Here is a 17,560-nt window from a genome sequence, read left to right as displayed (position 1 = left end):
ATTGCCATTATTTATTTAAATATATATGTAATAAATGATGTATAATATAATAATGTAATAAAAATATCAATACCTGCTATCCCAACAGTCATACATTCATGTTATTAACCTACAATTATAGAAATTTAAGTCCTCAGATAAATGCGCTCATCTTACCCCTTATTTGCTTATTTATTCTAACACGTGTTGCTCCAAAAAGTGGTAATGTATTGTTGCCATGCAGTGCCCCGCCCCCTTTTTCCACACGCCTGGAAGCACTGACCCGAGAACAGCCTCACCGGAGCGCGGGTTTCACTTTACAGCGGACAAGCTGATCTGAGATCAGTCCTAACCCTAAGAGCTGGAATCGCGCCTGCACTTGGTCGAGCCCCGCCCCTTCATGCACTCCAGCCCCGCCCCTTTCCTCCTCTCCGGCTAAACGGAGCGAACGGAGCACGGATAGTAAAATGGCCGAGAAGCAGAAACACGAAGGCAGGGTCAAGATAGGACACTACATCCTCGGAGACACGCTCGGAGTCGGCACGTTTGGCAAAGTGAAGAGTTAAGTCATGTGGCTTTTCTGTGGTTTTGTTGACGCTGAAGGGGAATAAGCGTTAACCGTTTGTTTTCGTGGTCCGTTAGCGTTCAACTTGCCGGCGGTCAGTGAATTTACGCAAATCACGCAGCGCAGGTTGCGCACCAGACGCGCTTTTTCCACGCGGAACGTTTGCGTAAGCTGTCGCGTTTCTGCCCGCACTTCAGCATGACATTTCACTGGCACTGTCTGGAAACGGTTGGGGTTACATTAGCTTGAACATTCCTGCTTTCTGATCCTGAATGCTTGCCATTGGTACAGTAAATCTGGCGCTACGTGTAACTGCAGTATTAACTGTTCGGTTATACTATTTCTGTCTGCTCCTGTACCCAGGGTCTGGAATACCACCAGGGGAGGCGGAGCTTTCTAAATTACATGCGCCTGTTTTTCGCAGTCTCATTCTGAGAATCTGATCCTGTTGATCAAGATCAATGGACATGTTTACACTCAATCAGTGTTTGTTTACACTGTACTGAAATACATAGTCTTAGGGCATAATGACAATGTGCTATATTCTACATTCCCTCTGCATGTAAACTATAAGAGAGAATGTAGAATATAGCACATTGTCATTATGCCCTAAGACTATGTATTTCATGACCTTGAGGAAGCAGTACTGGAATCTAGATTAAAAAAAAACAAGCCAAACCCTCCCCTCTGTCGTGCAGTCCTGATTTCCACCGCCCCCATGTGGCCTCCTGGCCTCACAGCTCTCCTCTCCTGCTGTCGTAGAGGAGGAATTTGTTCTCTACCTTTACATTTGTAGGTGGGCAAAGTGACTTAGAGGTTAGCACTGTTGCCTTGATCCTCTGGGGTTTGGGTTCGAATCCCTCCTCCGCCCTGTGTGTGCAGAGCTTGCTTGTTCTTAGGGGGTTTCCTCCCCCTACCCCCGGTCCAGAGACATGCGTTGTAGGCTGACTGGCATTTCTACATTGTCCACAGTGTGTGTGTGTGCAATTGTGCCCTACGATGGGGTGGCACCTCGTCCGGGGTGTCCCCCGCCTTGTCTCCCGAGTTCCCCGGGATAGGTTCCACAGGCTCCAGCCTCCCCCGCGACATTTATATTTGTTGCCTTTATTATGGCTGAAAGAAACTAAGTTTAATGTCAGTGTCTTTTAACTAGAATAATCAGCTAGAGATGTTGTTGTAGCCACGCCCCCACCACAACAACAACAATAACAACAACAGAATGTAGAGCCATGCCCCCTCACAGGTTATGAAGCCTGTTTGAGAACGAATGAAGTTTAATATTGGGTTTTTTTTCCACAATGAGTAATTCTGAGGTTGTTTTAATTATAATAATAATTATTATTTCTTAACATATACGCATAAAAATCAATAGAATTACACATTTTAATGGGCAAGGAGCCACAGGACCTGAGCAATCCAGACGTTTTTGGACACCTGACCATCACATCCATATGTGCTTGTTGAACATCCCATTCCAGATTCAGTCCCCTTTTGCTCTTATAGTAACCTCCACTCTTCTGCAAAGGCTTTCCTTTAGATTTTGGAGCATGGCTGTGTTCATTCAGCTACAAGAGCATTAGTGAGATCAGACACTGATGTTGGTGAGGAGGTCTGGGGTTCAGTCAGTGTTCCAGTTCAACCCAAAGGTGTTCAGTGGGGTTGAGATCAGGGCTCTGTGCAGGACACTCGAGTTCTTCCACTCCAACCTTCACACACCATGTCTTCATGGAGCTCTCGTTGTGCCCAGGGGCATCGTCATGCTGGAACAGGTTTGGGCCTCTTAGTTCCAGTGAAGGGAAACTGTAAAGCTACAGCATACAAAGACATTCTATACAAGTGTGTGCATCTGACTTTGTGGCAACAGTTTGGGGAAGGAAAACATATGGGTTTGATGGTCAGGTGTCCATAAACATTTGATCGTATAGTGTATACGAGGGGTGTTATCTGTATTTGTATCTGTTTAGTACTCAAAATATTCATATCTGCTATCATATTCGGATTTAAAGTAACCCCCCTTTTTTTTTCTTCCTCTGTGTTCCGAGGCGCACACATATTCTGAAGTTTTTCTTGGGGAAAAAAAGAATACTCTGCCTATTTTTTTGGATCTGTATTCATATTCGTTTAGGACACATTATCTTTTCAGTAGAAATAATGCATCCCAAATGATTAATAATAATAATTTTCTTCTTAATGTCTAGATCCTATCAGGTATAAAATTTATTGGTCCCTGGTTCCACTCTTAGAAAAAAAAAGACATCCTTGAAGGTTCATTGGATAATTAAGGCTTCTTAGTCTCTAAAAAGGATTCTTCTTTGACCACTTTATGATAAGGAAACACTTTTGAAGGTTCTACACAAAATGTTTAAATAAAGTATACTGTAGTGCAGGAAAAGCTAGATCACAAATGTTAAAAAAAAATGGGATGAAAGATGGCACAAAATGTAGAAATAATGTTACACGTGAAAGTTGTCAACAAATATTGTGACTGTTGCTTTGTTACAAGTTGAATAAATCTTATATATATATATATATATATATATATATATATATATATATATATATATATATATATATTTATATGTGTGTGTGTGTGTGTTTATATAATGCAGTTGGATCAGAGTTGAGCTTAGACGGTACCTTCCTGCACAACTTTCTTCCATCTTATAGCAAAGCTTCTATAATTCAGGAGAGAATCTAGAGGCTATGAAGACACTTTACCATAAAGAAAGCTTAACATTGTTACACAACCAGTGCCATGAGACTGTCGTGCTCTAAAAATAATAATTGGTGTCCAAACAGGTGGCATTATAATCATCATACCATACATGCCTGTGTGGTTTCACTGAACATCGTGTTTTTTTTTAGGAAGCCAAGCAAGCAAATTCAGAGGAATATTATTTTGCCAAGTAATGATACTGTCACGCCTTGCATTTGCTTGTTCACTTTCAGGTCAATCACACCATGTTTGTCTTTGCAAAGTCAGGGAATCAGATGCTTAACACTGAAACAATGAAACCTTGTTTCCCATTGTTTTGTTAGAAGCTTAAAGGACCTCTGGTCCTGTAGTGTGATTTCTTTAAATTCAAACCGATCTTTCACCAGCTGTGTTTGAGGAAACTGTTGGTGGTGGTGTTGCAGCTGAGATTTCATTTGTGCACTGGTGTGTGTTCGTTTTGCCTAACAGTCGGAGAGCACCAGCTAACAGGGCATAAGGTTGCTGTTAAGATCCTGAACAGGCAGAAGATTCGCAGTCTAGATGTGGTCGGCAAAATCAAACGAGAAATCCAGAACCTCAAGCTGTTCCGGCATCCACACATCATCAAGCTGTGAGTGGAACAGTACGCACACACACTTACAAGCCGAGCCTGAGAAGAGCGGTTCTACTTGGGCTCATGTGCACTAGCCAATTTTATTTCATGAGAATGTATTAATTTATTTTATTATTTTGTTTGCACCCACAATCTGTTACTGTTCCATATTATCATAACTGGGATTCTATTAAACCTTCAACACTATTATTGAAATAATTTAAATAATGTTTCAACAGTGAATCAAAGAAAACATTCATTTAGCCATTCAGAAAATGAACAAATAACCCATTTCAGGTAACAAACTCATTTTTGTAAGTATGCTGAGTTGCCATTCCTAAATACCTAGCCTACAGCAAAGCATCTGTTAGCACCCACAATTCCTTGCGGACTGAGCATGTGCATATATCTCCTTTCTCTGGATTTTCTGAGTAAGGTGTTTACATGCAACAAACTTCCGATTAAAACAGGCATATTCCAGAAGTAGGATTTGGAATTTGGGGAATCAGAATATTCTCTTAATTTGAATCGAGCAATCGGATTGCGGCTTTTACATGACAAATTAGAATATTGCCAAATTCCGATTAATATCGGAATATTGATGTGCATGTAAGCGTAGCCAATGACTGTGTTCTTCAGGAAATTCGGGTGATGATGCAACTTCCTGTTCAGATTTGTAGAATATTTCAGATATTTCACAAGGGTGAATAAATTAACAGGTAACAGGTTTGAGTAAATCTCCAGTAATCACTCTATCCTGATCAGGGCCGTGGTGAGTCCAAAACCTGTACTGGGAACACTGGACATGAGGCAGAGACACACTCTGAATGGGACATCAGGGCACCACATTCACACACTCATGCATGCTTAGAGGCAAGTTACCATAGCCAGTCCACATACTGTCATGATTTTGGAGGTGGAAGGAAACCAGAGAACCAGGAGAAAACCCACACATGCACAGAAACTAAACACAGACAAGTCGAACCCTGGAGCTGTGAGGTGGCAGCGATACCTGCTGTGCCACTGAGCTGCCTAAAATATAGGTTATATTTGCCATTTTGTGTTGTATGGAAATTTTAGTAATGTTTACACTCTATACAGCAGTTCAATTAGTTCCAGTCTATATGTAAATTCACAGAATATTTATACCAATATAATCGGGGTGAAAAGATAAACAAAATTGAAATTCAATAAGATACGATATGGTGGTGTCTCGATATGACACATTTTCGATGCAGCAAAAATAAGCATTGTGTGAATGTGTGCCTTAGTTTTCCACATTCAATTTATTAAAACATTCAACATTATAAAGGTACAATAACTTCATAATGATGATCTATTTCAACTCTTAGTAGCATATAACAAAACAAAAGCTGTGCATTCGAATCTAACCAAAGCTAAACATGGCTAAGCTTTCACTGGTGTGACTCTGGGCGGTGTGTCTGAAGCACAAGGCTTTCCCATGCTGCTGTTTGCTTGTTGTGCTGTCAGAGTCACACATCTCTCTGTTTTATAATACTACATTCTCCACTAGTGTCTTCCAAGTCGCTGCGGTGATTTCTTTAGATTGTCTGTGTGTATCTCTCTGTGAATCAACAGTCATGTTTGTATGTGTGTGTGTATCTGGCTTCATGCTTTCGACATGTTTGTGATATTAGCGTCGATGTATTGTACTTGTACTCAACACACTGCTCATAGACCATCAGTGTGATAACTCACCGAGAAGCCATTATAGATTTGGGGGTATCTTCCAGGTCCTGCTTGCTGTTTACCGTGACCGTTGGTGCTTTTCCTGAGCTAATATGCTAGTATGCTTAGGTGGCATGTAACACCTCACGTAATGTAAGTGATATTGTATGATGAATAGCCTACTTTATTATGCAGTCTGTTGAATGTATTGTTTGACATGCAGAAGTATGGAATCGAGAGCCTAGTATCAAATGGTAGAATATGATATGCTGTATCAGTACAGCCCTACAATATAATATTACATATTAATCCATAAGTAATTCTGTACAGTACAGATATACCGTGACAATGGTATATCTCTGCTATACCATGTCAATGAGACAATTAACAATAGATAATTAATTAATAATATCTATAACTGATCAGTGTAGATCGCATACAACCAGCCTCTAGGTTGTAAAAGCCCCTTAGGTTTTCCGTTATCCCAACAGTTTCTATATATCCACTCCAGCACCTCTTCAGCTGTATTTTTCTTCCTTTACCATTCTGCTGAGCTGAGCAGATCTGAAAGAGGCTTTCATACAGTTTCCCCTGCAGTGAAAAAGGCTGTCTCCTGTCATCAAAACACTAGAAAGCTTGCAATGAGTAAGAGGAGACAGCAGCTTGATAAAACGAGAGCTAGAGCTCAGCCATCATGCTTCACATGGAGACGGCGTGTGTTCCGAGCTGCGGCGGGAGTCTCACTGTCCCTCTAGGGGAGGCGTTATCAAAGACGAGCGTGTGAAAGCCATAGGAGATAGCACAATGAATACAGAGCGCTACATGTGTTATTGATAGCTTCATTCTGAAAAGGTTCGTGTCAGATCTCATTGGCTGTGATGTCCGTTAAATACGCAGTTTGACCTTTAACTCTGCATGGCTTCTCAGTGTGCATACAGCAACAGGCAACGCTGCCATTTACTCTCACCATGACAGCGATGATCTCAGCTGCTATCAAGGCAAAGATTTTTCCTGTTAGAAAACCGTAACAGTCTCATTTGCATGTAGTGACGCCCACAAAACTCCATAAAAGTTAAAATGCACTGACATCTGGGAACATGAAATGAACACTCAGAGTTAAGGCTGAAATGCAGAAGTGGAAATTATTTTGACTCACTTCTATGCCAATAAAAATATTTAATAATATATAATATTTGTAATAATAAGCAAGCCCTAAAACTTCCGTAAGCTGAGGCGTTTGTTTACAGCATACAGCTATGCACAGATAGACCGGCTCATTCTCCGTTAATAAAGCACCATTTCTTTTGTCATAATTGAATGATTTGTTTTATTTATCTTAATTTATGTGTTTGTGTTGCCTCATTTTCCTCATTAATATTCCTTAATTAATGCCAATAATATAAAGCAACTGGTTTTCACAAAATGTTCTTGACAGTATTTTTAGTCCCTGTCTTAGTGAGCTAGCACGAGGATGTGTTTTTGATAGAGACTCCAAAGCAATTACATATGTCGCACTTAAATAATATTCTGGACAGCTAAATGCTGTAAACATAATTAAAATAAACATTTAAACTCAGCAGTATAATCCATATATGAAAGTGTAGTAATCCATGCAAATTATATGATTGGAAGTCAATCAAGTCCAAATTTAAATTAGTTTCTTTATGCGTAAATTTACACACACACGGGGGCACAAGTAGATTACAAACATTTTTCTAAATTTACTGGATTTGCATGAATACCATATTTCTCGTACTCGTACGAACGATTTATGCACAGATCCTATCGTATCCAGCTTGATAACTGAGGCCCATTGTGTATTAGAATCCCTATTTACACCAATTTTGTGTATTTTTTCACAAAAAGTTCCAAATACATTTACATATATTGCACTTTGTCAAACAATTTTATCCAGGGTGACTTACAGATAAGTGCAAAACACATTAACAAACCAAAAACACAACCGAAAAAAATCAGAAAACCAAACAAAATTACCTTTTTACCTTTAACAGCAGTAATATGAGTATGCGAATGCCGGAACCCCGCCTAAAGGAAGCTGCATTATTCAGAATAAACAATTAGTCCTCACCATGATGACATAAATCGTTTTCATTGGGCCAATTAGATAACAGACAGAAAACATGCAATTCTTTATTGTTGTGATAGTCCTATGGCATCTCCAACCAGCAACAAGCATGTGATGTTCAATAAGGACCTTTCCATTTTGAGGTCATGCTGTTGTGTTTTTGGTTTTGCTGTCATGTTTCTAAATTTGCTCCTGTGTTTTGTTTTGGTTTTGTTTTTGCATTTTCTGATTTTTCTGTCAAGTGTTATGTAGTAATGTGTTTTGGCAGGCCACCGTTTTTTTGTTCTTCAAACACAATTTCATGATTATGGGGCAACTACATAAACAACGCTCACAAAAATACAGCACAATATATGTAGATTAAACATGAATTTATGCCACCACTCATGAATATTGTAGAGTGAGTCTCAGTACTTATTGAAGCTCTTTTGCATTACTGCAAGCAACTACAGTAAATATAGCGATCTTAACTGAAACAATATTTACACATTCAGTCTTTGCACAGCACTATGTCTACTGTAAAAAGTACATTGAAATATCACTGTAATTAAAAGTAGCATAATGGACCTCTGTGTGTGTGTGTGTGTGTGTGTGTGTGTTGCAGGTATCAGGTGATCAGTACTCCCACAGACTTCTTCATGGTGATGGAGTATGTATCTGGAGGGGAGCTCTTTGACTATATCTGTAAGCATGGAAGGGTAAGAGGCCCACATTATGCTCTCTAAAGTGTGTTTCACTGTCTCTTTATTAGGTACACTTACCTTAGTTACACTTACAGGACATTTTATCAGGTTCATCTGCCATGTAGATGCTCTCAGATTGTGAATAGCAACAAATGGGCTACTGTCAGTAACTGCAAAATCACTGCATCTCAATGGTAGACTATAAGGAAATGGCCAATGAGTGGCTATTAAAGGTAAAGTGTACTTTATAGTTTTTCTGACAAGCATACACATAATGCATTTCAATCATATGAATCATAAATAATAGTAAAATGATATAGTCCTGATTTGTAACTCAAACATTTCGGCTTAACCACTGAGCCCTGCTTTACCTTATAATTGCAAGGTAACTCTTTATGGACTGGGGCAGACTGTGTGTTCTGTTATAATCAGATACTTACATTGTGCTAATTTGTTGTGCAATTGATCAGGGGTGGGAAATCACTAGCCTAAGCACCTGGGACAAGCAGATTTCATGTCCAGGCTATTAGGTTTTTTTTATTCAGTTGCCCGGCAAACCAGGTTCAACAACTAGAGAAAGAAGCAAAACCCTTCTTCCTATTGACTTTGGGATGTTTGAAATGTAATGTGCTTCATGGCCATGACACACCTCACTACGTACAAAAACAATATGCTACATCAGAAACTTTATCAGGATATACAGTGGCTACGCAGTTGTCCCCTCCCCAGGAATTCATATAATCGTTCATTTCTCTTAGTCTGTATTAATGCACTTAGCTACATTAAGTGCGTACTTAAATGTGTTATTACATTATATTAGCTACTACTTTTTAACCCCGTCAGATCAGGTTACTGGGGCTTTTGTTTGCCTGGTGGGCTAGCTCATGAATTTATCATTTGGATGATAAAATGAAACTGCTTTCCCAGTGTGGCCAAAGCAATAATTTCCATCGTCCACTGAACGTATTTCATCCTCTTATAATGTTTATAATGCTTGAATTAACAGCACTCATCTTTCCACCCTGACCACACCATGTAATGGTGATGGACCTCTACGTAGTAGTGTGAATGTGTAAGTGTTCATGCAAATAATTCTTCATCGTCACTCTCTCTCTCTCTGAGCAGGTAGAGGACAACGAAGCACGACGTTTGTTCCAGCAGATCATCTCTGCAGTGGACTACTGCCACAGACACATGGTGGTGCACAGAGACTTGAAACCTGAGAACGTCCTTCTGGACGGCAACATGAACGCCAAGATTGCTGACTTCGGTACACAGGGACAGACAGAGTTGCTAAGCAACAGGCTGTTTTGACATCTTCTCTGGCAGTTAGTCTATTAAGCAGGTTGTTTGGTCATCTAGGAAAGATGATGTCAGATTGAGATCGGATTTACCTTTTTAGAAAAGGCAATAATGACAACTATTAGGGAAAAGCAATTCTTAGAAGCATGAATTATAACAAAAGGCTGCAGAAAATCTGTAGGATGTTATTTATCTATCTGTGCCTTTTCCGATCATAAGAAGTAACTACAAGAAAGAAAGGTTTCCTTTTACTGTTACTTTGTTTTCCAGAAAGTTTGACCTCTGTTTGACCTCTATCACCTTCATCTCCCTCTTGATGGTCCTCATTTTTTAATATGGGTGTACCGTGTATAATGTCCTGCTTTGATTATGGGTAGTATATTATAATTTTTACACACCTGAGCTAGTCCTGGACTTTACGTCAGCATTTTAAAAGCATATTCTACTTACCTGCCACTGGCTTGGAAAGAGAGTGTTTTTCCTTTTGTTGACCTCTGAACCCAATTAGTTGTACTTTGCATTCGACCGTATTAGACTTGAAACTTTATACCAGTCAAATGGAACAGATTTTTTCTATTATTTTATTGCAACTTGTGCATTTACAATTCACACATACTGTATCTTTATGCAGTTTTGCCAAAAAGTAACTGTATACCCATATTAAGATCATTACAGAAATTAAAAATAATAGAAGAAGAAAGAAAGAAAGAAAGAAAGAAAGAAAGAAAGAAAGAAAGGGAGTACATAGGTGAATGTGGAGAGAAACTCAACCTGCTTTTTAACTCTTCTTGTTTTGCAAGTTTGTCCATTAATTATTCCATATTTTTTGGAATTCTGCTTCTAGGCCATTTATTTTATATGTTATTCAATCCATTTTTATTTCTCTCAGTGTAAGTTTGCCATTCTTTAAAAGATGGCACTATAATATCTATCCATTTCTAGTGATTTGTTTCAGGGCAGCTATATGTAATATACTGCAGTTGTTCTATTGCATTTTGAGTCTCTAAAAGGAACAGCTCTTGAGCTTTAATATGGTATATATTCTATATACTCTATATTTGATGTCAAGTGTGGTTGTCTCATGTTTTGTTTTAGGCCTGTCAAACATGATGTCAGATGGGGAGTTCTTGAGAACAAGCTGTGGTTCACCAAACTACGCCGCTCCAGAGGTCATCTCTGGAAGGTATGAAGTCATTACCTCTGATCTCATATTCTTAATTTGTAAGACAAACCGACTGTGATGCCACTTTTGCTTTACATATAACCGCTTGTTGCCAGATATGTAGCCTACATGGTTGATTGTACCCGTGCATTTTTAAATGAAAGACTGACTGCCTGACGACTTCTTACGTGACGTATAATAAAAAATAAAATGATAAATGGTTGTAACTGCATGTGTTTCTGTACTTAGTCATGCTTTCATATGACATTCATCAAAATGTGATGTGGTGTCATGTTTATTTTTACAATGGCTACAAGTGCACTGACTAAACGTGTGATTCAGCAGTCTAGATCATTCACAGGCCAAATTTAGTCTGAATATTGAAACATTTCAGTTTCCCAAAGCATCTAAGAACAAAGCATTATCATTAAGTGATACAGTTAAGGTGGGTTAATCTTAATTTTACTTCAGAGTTGTAAACTTTGACTCAGGGAAGGTTACTCGTATTCAGAGCCAGTTTATGCAGCTGCTTAAGCTGATTTTCTGCATATCAAGTTATTGATTTTCTGATCACCCTATTCATATTGTGCAAATCTGCATGTAGTGTACATGTAGTTCATGCCTCTCCGGTTGCCAGATTTTTCCTGACAAGAAGCATCTGAATTTTTTTTCCATAGCATCTAGACCACCACCTTTAATCACAAGAACTTGTCTTAATTTTCTTTATCACATTAATCACTCCAAATTTGGTTTAATTTTACAATATAGCTTTCAACCTCATTATTCGTCAGCATTTAACTGTGTTAACTGTGCACACAATTTAATAAAGCCACAAGATACAAGATTGAGGTCATGAAAACTTGATGTTTATGTGGGATGTAGGTTATTTTATCACATATTTAATTGGCAATTTTAGTCAAATCTATAAAATAATAATGACCAAGCACTCACCTGCTACACCTACAGCTTACCTAATTGTTATAAATCAACATAAGAAGTGTCTCCAATTAAGATGCTGTCTATTCCATTGTCCACCATGCGGGAAAAAAATTTCGGACAAACTAATAATTAATTAATAGTGTCATATTTATACAGTATATGTAATATTGGCCTGAAATGGCCCAAAACATAAATTTCAGCATGACATATTGTGGTTAAATTAAAGTAATAGACGGTGGTACTTGACTTAATACTGTGCCTCACTCAAGCTGATATTGCACAAGAATAATGCACTCAAGTGCATGTTCAGAATGCAAAACAGAGATAGAAGGGATCTGGCCAGTGACTAACATCATGTTTTTTTAACACTGGAAAGTGGAACAAACAGAACAGGGGTTGATTTTGTTCTCACAAACACACTTTATCTGTGTATTGTGTGGTTCCTGAAAGACTGTATGCAGGTCCGGAGGTGGATATCTGGAGCTGCGGTGTGATCCTCTATGCTCTGCTTTGTGGGACTTTGCCCTTCGATGATGAGCATGTACCCACTCTTTTCAAGAAGATCCGTGGAGGAGTCTTCTACATCCCTGAGTACCTTAATCGCTCTGTGGCCAGCCTGCTGATGCTCATGCTCCAGGTGGACCCTCTGAAGAGGGCCACAATCAAAGACATCAGGTTAGACACTCAAAACTCTGATGCCTCAAGACATCAAGAAACAACAGGTTTTTAAATAGCAATCTAAAAACCCCACACGACTTAAGCACAACTTATATAAACATAAGCAAGTAAGTCCTAACCTTTCCCAGTGTTGTATAAAGTACACAATAGTTATGTAACAGTAAATGTACTATGAATCTTACTAGGAAATAATTTCGCCGAAAGTTACCCATAAGAAAACTGCTTGAGTTGAAGTTTTAAAGTCGTGAATATTATGTGTAGTTAAGTATCAGAAGTACTTGGGTATCAAAAATAGAGAAAGTGAATAAGGATATTTTTATTTTGCTTTACATGCTTTATCAAAAAGCTGGAATATTCCAGTAAGTGGAAGGTATCTGGAGAAATTTGTTGTAGTAAAAATAGCTTTATGCTTTTAAACTTTAATTAAGCAAATTTGTACTCAAGTATTCCTAAAACATACTGAAGTACAATAAGTATTTCTACTTGCAGTATAAGACCAAAAGTTTGTGGACACCTGATCATCACAGCCGTATGTTCTTCTTGAACATCCCGGGCCAGATTTAGTCCCCCTCTGCTGTTATAATAAGCTCCACTCTTCTGGGAAGGCTTTCCACTAGATTTTGGAGCGTGGCTGTGGGGATTTGTGTTCATTCAGCCACAAGAGCATTAGTGAGATCAGGCTGATGTTGGGTGAGGAGGTCTGGGGTGCAGTCGGTGTTCCACTGCATCCCAAAGATGTTCAGTGGGGTTGAGGCCAGGGCTCTGTGAAGGACACTCGATTTCTTCAACACCAATCTTGGCAAACCATGTATTTATGGAGCTCGCTTTGTGCACAGGGGCATTGTCATGCTGGAACAGGTTTAGGCCTCTTAGCTCCACTGTAATGCTACAGCATACAAAGACATTCTAGATAATTTCTTGCATCCAGATTTGTGGCAGCCACACAAAATTGTGATGGTCAGGTGTCCACATACTTTTAGTCGTATAGTGCAAGTCAGCAAGATGATGTGTCCAACGGTGGTTGTGTGGCTGTGTCCCCTCAGAGAAGATGAGTGGTTTAAGCAGGATCTGCCCGGCTACCTCTTCCCAGAGGACGCTTCATATGACAGTGCTGCGGTCGATGAGGAAGCTGTGCGGGACGTTTGTGAGAAGTTTGAGTGTGCTGAGGCCGAGGTGCTCAGCAGCCTGTACAGCGGTGACCCGCAGGACCAGCTGGCTGTCGCCTACCACCTCATCATCGACAACCGTCGTATCATGAACCAGGCCAGTGAGTTCTACCTGGCCTCCAGCCCACCCGCTGGCTCCTTCATCGACGAGAGCATCAAGCCACACCCTGAGAGGATGCCCCCACTGCTGGCAGACAGCCCCAAGGCCCGGTGCCCACTGGACGCCCTGAACACCACCAAACCCAAACCTCTGGCAGTGAAAAAGGCTAAGTGGCATCTTGGTATCCGCAGTCAGAGCAGACCCTACGACATCATGGCTGAAGTGTACCGTGCCATGAAGCAGCTTGAGTATGACTGGAAGGTGAGGGCCAAATAAGTACATGCTGTATAGAGACACACTTAAATGGATTTCCAGCTACCTGTTTGTGGATAAACAAACCCGTGTTTCTGAAATGGTGCTTAAAGAGCGTGTACCTGGTTAAGGTAGAAAATTTCATGTATAAAGAGAAGATGTGGTAAAGGATGCTGAAATAGACTGGAGCAAATGATGATGTAGTGCTTGTATTCCAGCTTCTTTATGGCAGTTTGAGTTAAGATGGTGATATTTTGATCACAGTTTTGTTGTTTGATCCCCAGACTAATTGCACAACTAGTTAATAGAAACATGTAATGAGTGGCATTTTCTTTTGCTCACTTCTTGAAGACTTGGAATCATTTGGGAAAGCATAGAAATTGCATGCATATGAGATTATCTTAAAATTTGAATTGTAATGTGCCACAGTTTCAAAGATGAAGCAAATTACAACACTGAAATGTATTGGTTTGCACAATGGTGTGACTTTTTCTAAAGTTATTCTTTTACACAGTTGAAAAACTGAAAAAAAAAAAAAAAACAGAGTTTCAGTTGGACATCCTCTGTAATATATATATATATATTTTTTTTCACAGGGATATGCATGCTTAAAGAGTGTATCTTTGATGTCTTGTCCATTTTAGGTGGTGAACCCGTATCACCTGAGGGTGCGCAGGAAGAACCCAGTGACTGGAAACTTTGTGAAAATGAGTCTGCAGCTCTATCAGGTGGACAACCGCAGTTATCTACTGGATTTCAAAAGCATTGATGGTATGTGCCAATGGATGTGTTGGTTTAAGTTGAACATGTGAGTTGAACATAAACTGTTTGTATTTCATAAGTTATAAAATATGAATACCATTTTACAAGATTATATTTCTCAAACAGTCTTTACAGAGACCAACCGTTAAATATGAGTGTTAGGAGTCTCACCACTGGAATAAAATATATGGCGTTAAACATAACAAAAGTAACGCCTGGCGTTTGAACCTTATTTAGATGTATGTTTTAGCTTCATACAAGAATTTCTATAAAAAAGATACAGATCAGTTTTAATAATTAAATAATAATTAATTACAAGGCAAAAAGAGAGAGACACTGTTTCATATATTTGACTCCAGATGTCCACATTGAGCCAGTAGGATCCTTCCAGGTTTTCCACTCTACTTGATGGAAAGTTATCAGCATTGATGTACTGTCTGATATAAAAGCTATTTCAGGTTAACACAACTCAAAGTAGAAATGTAAACTCTTAAACATACTGAAAGTATGAAAGTAAAAGTACAAGAAAGATTCAGAGAAAGAAAAAGATATCTGCCTCAAATCACACACTTATGTTAGTTACTGATGGTAGATTACCGATTACAGTGATGGATATTATGTCTCATTCTTGCAGTCACATCTGTAAAATTTAGATTTGTTAGAAATTTAACAACTCCTTGAAGCTGTCTGGTGTCAAATAAAGTCACGTAGTGATGACGTCATGAGTAGAAAGTGGAGATTTTTCTTTTGAAATGCATGTGAAAGTCAAAAGTATTAGGTGAAAGAGTGTACACACACTTAAAACCAGACTTAAGCACAGTAACAAGTAATTGTACTTGGTTACTTCCCATATCTGGTCATGACCCATAACCATTCTGTAGTGATTGTACGTGACAAATCAATGCTCTGGTACTATTTGTAGCTCCACCCACATATCCCTGTTCAGTAGGCTTGGGACCCTGGCTCGGTACAAAGTGATTCCCAAGTGTGTTAGGCAGAAATTTTCAGAAAAAGTGTTTGTGCTTTCCAGACGACATCATCGAGCAGAAATCTGGCTCGTCCACACCTCAGCGCTCCGGCTCTGCTGCAGGTCTTCACCGGCCCCGTCTCAGCATCGACTCGGCAACCGTCGCTATGGATATACCACCGCTCAGCAGCTCACTGCCATGCTCTCTGCCAGGCAACATGCCCATGCTGGCAGCACGACAGGGCAGCCATACCATGGACTTCTTTGAGATGTGCGCCAGTCTCATCACCACACTGGCACGCTGAAACTCACACACACACACACACACACACACACACACACACACACACTCACACATTCACCAACCCACCCATTTACGCACAGTGACAGGAATCTGTAGATACGTTAGAGGGTTAATCACATGACCTCTGTAGATTCAGCTACAAATTACAATTCTCACACCGACAGTTAGACATGAGTATAGACGTGATGCTCGCTGCTATACTGACTGTTCAGTTCATTGAAGCAGTACGGCATTCTGGGGCCTTTCCAGGTTTCAGAGCGCTTCATCCATTTTGTTTTTATATACATAACATTTTGATAATATAATCTATTTATATTCTCTTATCAATCACTTTAGTAGCTGAGTTGCTGGTTGATTGCAATGACATACCAAAAATTAAGTTTATATACATTCAAAGAGAGGATGATTATACATTTATTATATATTAGATTATTTATTTTTTAGAGACATTTTATGGTATTTAGTTACTTTATTTAAGTACTTATTAGTTGAGTGATGAATTAATTGCAGGTATTCTGAACAATGGCGTGTTGTGAAAAGGCAGTTTGAGCACTGAGAGCCTAACAAGCACGTCAGCAAATACACACCACCGATGTCGTAGAGCACAACACGAGTGCTGCTGTTGCTTTGCTTCGAGCTCAAGTAGCAGAAGCAAGTGTGCAACTCCTAGGATTTTCCATCTGTAAGTAAATATAGATGGTTTCCTTTAGCGCAGTGCCTTTTCTTTTAGATGCTGGATGGATTTGTGCTGTTAACTCGTAAATTAATGGAATTTTCAGTCAGACTCGGATAACTCAACACAGCACCACAAGCAGAAGCTGAAGAGAAAATGCGAGAGAGTGATTGAGTGCTGTGCTCAGCACCTCATACTGGCCTTGATCAAGGAGAAAATGTAGAGGCACATCCAGGGCCTGAACTCTGGCACAGAGCGAGATTTAGAGCATGAGGAAGGGACAGGGAAAGAGAGAACAAGACAGAGAGGCCAAAAGAAGAATAGTGGAAGAGAGACTTAGATCTGGAAAGTGGGATAGAGAGAGAAATTGATGGGAGAGACATTTAGATGTAGAGAGAAAAAGAAAGACAAAGAGTGTGATATAAAAATGACAAGGGAAGTGATATAAAACATAGAACAAGCAACAGAAGAATGTTTTGCTGCATTTTTATTTTTTATAGATATGCGATACTGTATGGAACGTGAGATGGGGTGTATTTGGTGACATTAATAAAGCCATGAGCATTTAGGAGTTAAAACCATTCAAAGCTTCCTCTGATGCCTTAAAAGCAACATATATTGTTTCTGATGATTTATGCTTCAAGATATTTTGTGAATGCATACTTGTGTGTGCAGATCTATTAGACGTGTGTATCTCGTTCCCCTAAGCACTGGAATGTTCAGAGCCCCTGCTAGCATAGTGTTCTACCAGGGGCTTTGATCACTGCTGATCCAATGACTTCAGAAAGAGGACTTGGGGAATTCAGGAAGATGATTGAAAAATGTCTCGGTTTCAGAACCAGAGCATGAGCGTTTCTTAAATTATTGCAAAAATACCAAGAATTGTTTTGTTTTTTTGTTTACCAAACATCAAAAAATTCTTATTTATGTATACATTATTTTTAA

At 39.4% G+C, this 17,560-nt stretch overlaps 1 protein-coding gene across 1 annotated transcript; it reads left to right on the top strand.

Moving 5' to 3' along the window:
* The first annotated feature begins 404 nt into the window (after positions 1 to 404).
* Positions 405 to 16,954, top strand: prkaa2 (protein kinase, AMP-activated, alpha 2 catalytic subunit). The gene is made up of 9 exons (XM_026944606.3): positions 405 to 540; positions 3,729 to 3,870; positions 8,232 to 8,325; positions 9,436 to 9,580; positions 10,708 to 10,795; positions 12,164 to 12,388; positions 13,435 to 13,918; positions 14,554 to 14,680; positions 15,702 to 16,954. The coding sequence occupies exons 1-9, from the start codon at positions 447 to 449 to the stop codon at positions 15,941 to 15,943; spliced, it is 1,641 nt and encodes a 546-aa protein (XP_026800407.1). The 5' UTR covers positions 405 to 446; the 3' UTR covers positions 15,944 to 16,954.
* The last annotated feature ends 606 nt before the right edge of the window (positions 16,955 to 17,560 follow it).

This window comes from Pangasianodon hypophthalmus, chromosome 19, assembly GCF_027358585.1.
Source record: "Pangasianodon hypophthalmus isolate fPanHyp1 chromosome 19, fPanHyp1.pri, whole genome shotgun sequence".
In the NCBI taxonomy this organism is placed as follows: domain Eukaryota; kingdom Metazoa; phylum Chordata; class Actinopteri; order Siluriformes; family Pangasiidae; genus Pangasianodon; species Pangasianodon hypophthalmus.
The sequence above is the reverse complement of the archived record's forward strand: the minus strand, read 5'-3'. Positions and strand labels throughout refer to the sequence as shown.

What these genes read in the sequence shown, in the direction of transcription:
- prkaa2 (XM_026944606.3), top strand. Translation starts at nt 447, where the DNA reads ATGGCCGAGAAGCAGAAACACGAAGGCAGGGTCAAGATAGGACACTAC. An exon ending in CATCCACACATCATCAAGCT is followed by an intron (nt 3,871 to 8,231) that starts GTGAGTGGAACA and finishes TGTGTGTTGCAG; the next exon opens with GTATCAGGTGATCAGTACTC. An exon ending in GCCACAATCAAAGACATCAG is followed by an intron (nt 12,389 to 13,434) that starts GTTAGACACTCA and finishes GTGTCCCCTCAG; the next exon opens with AGAAGATGAGTGGTTTAAGC.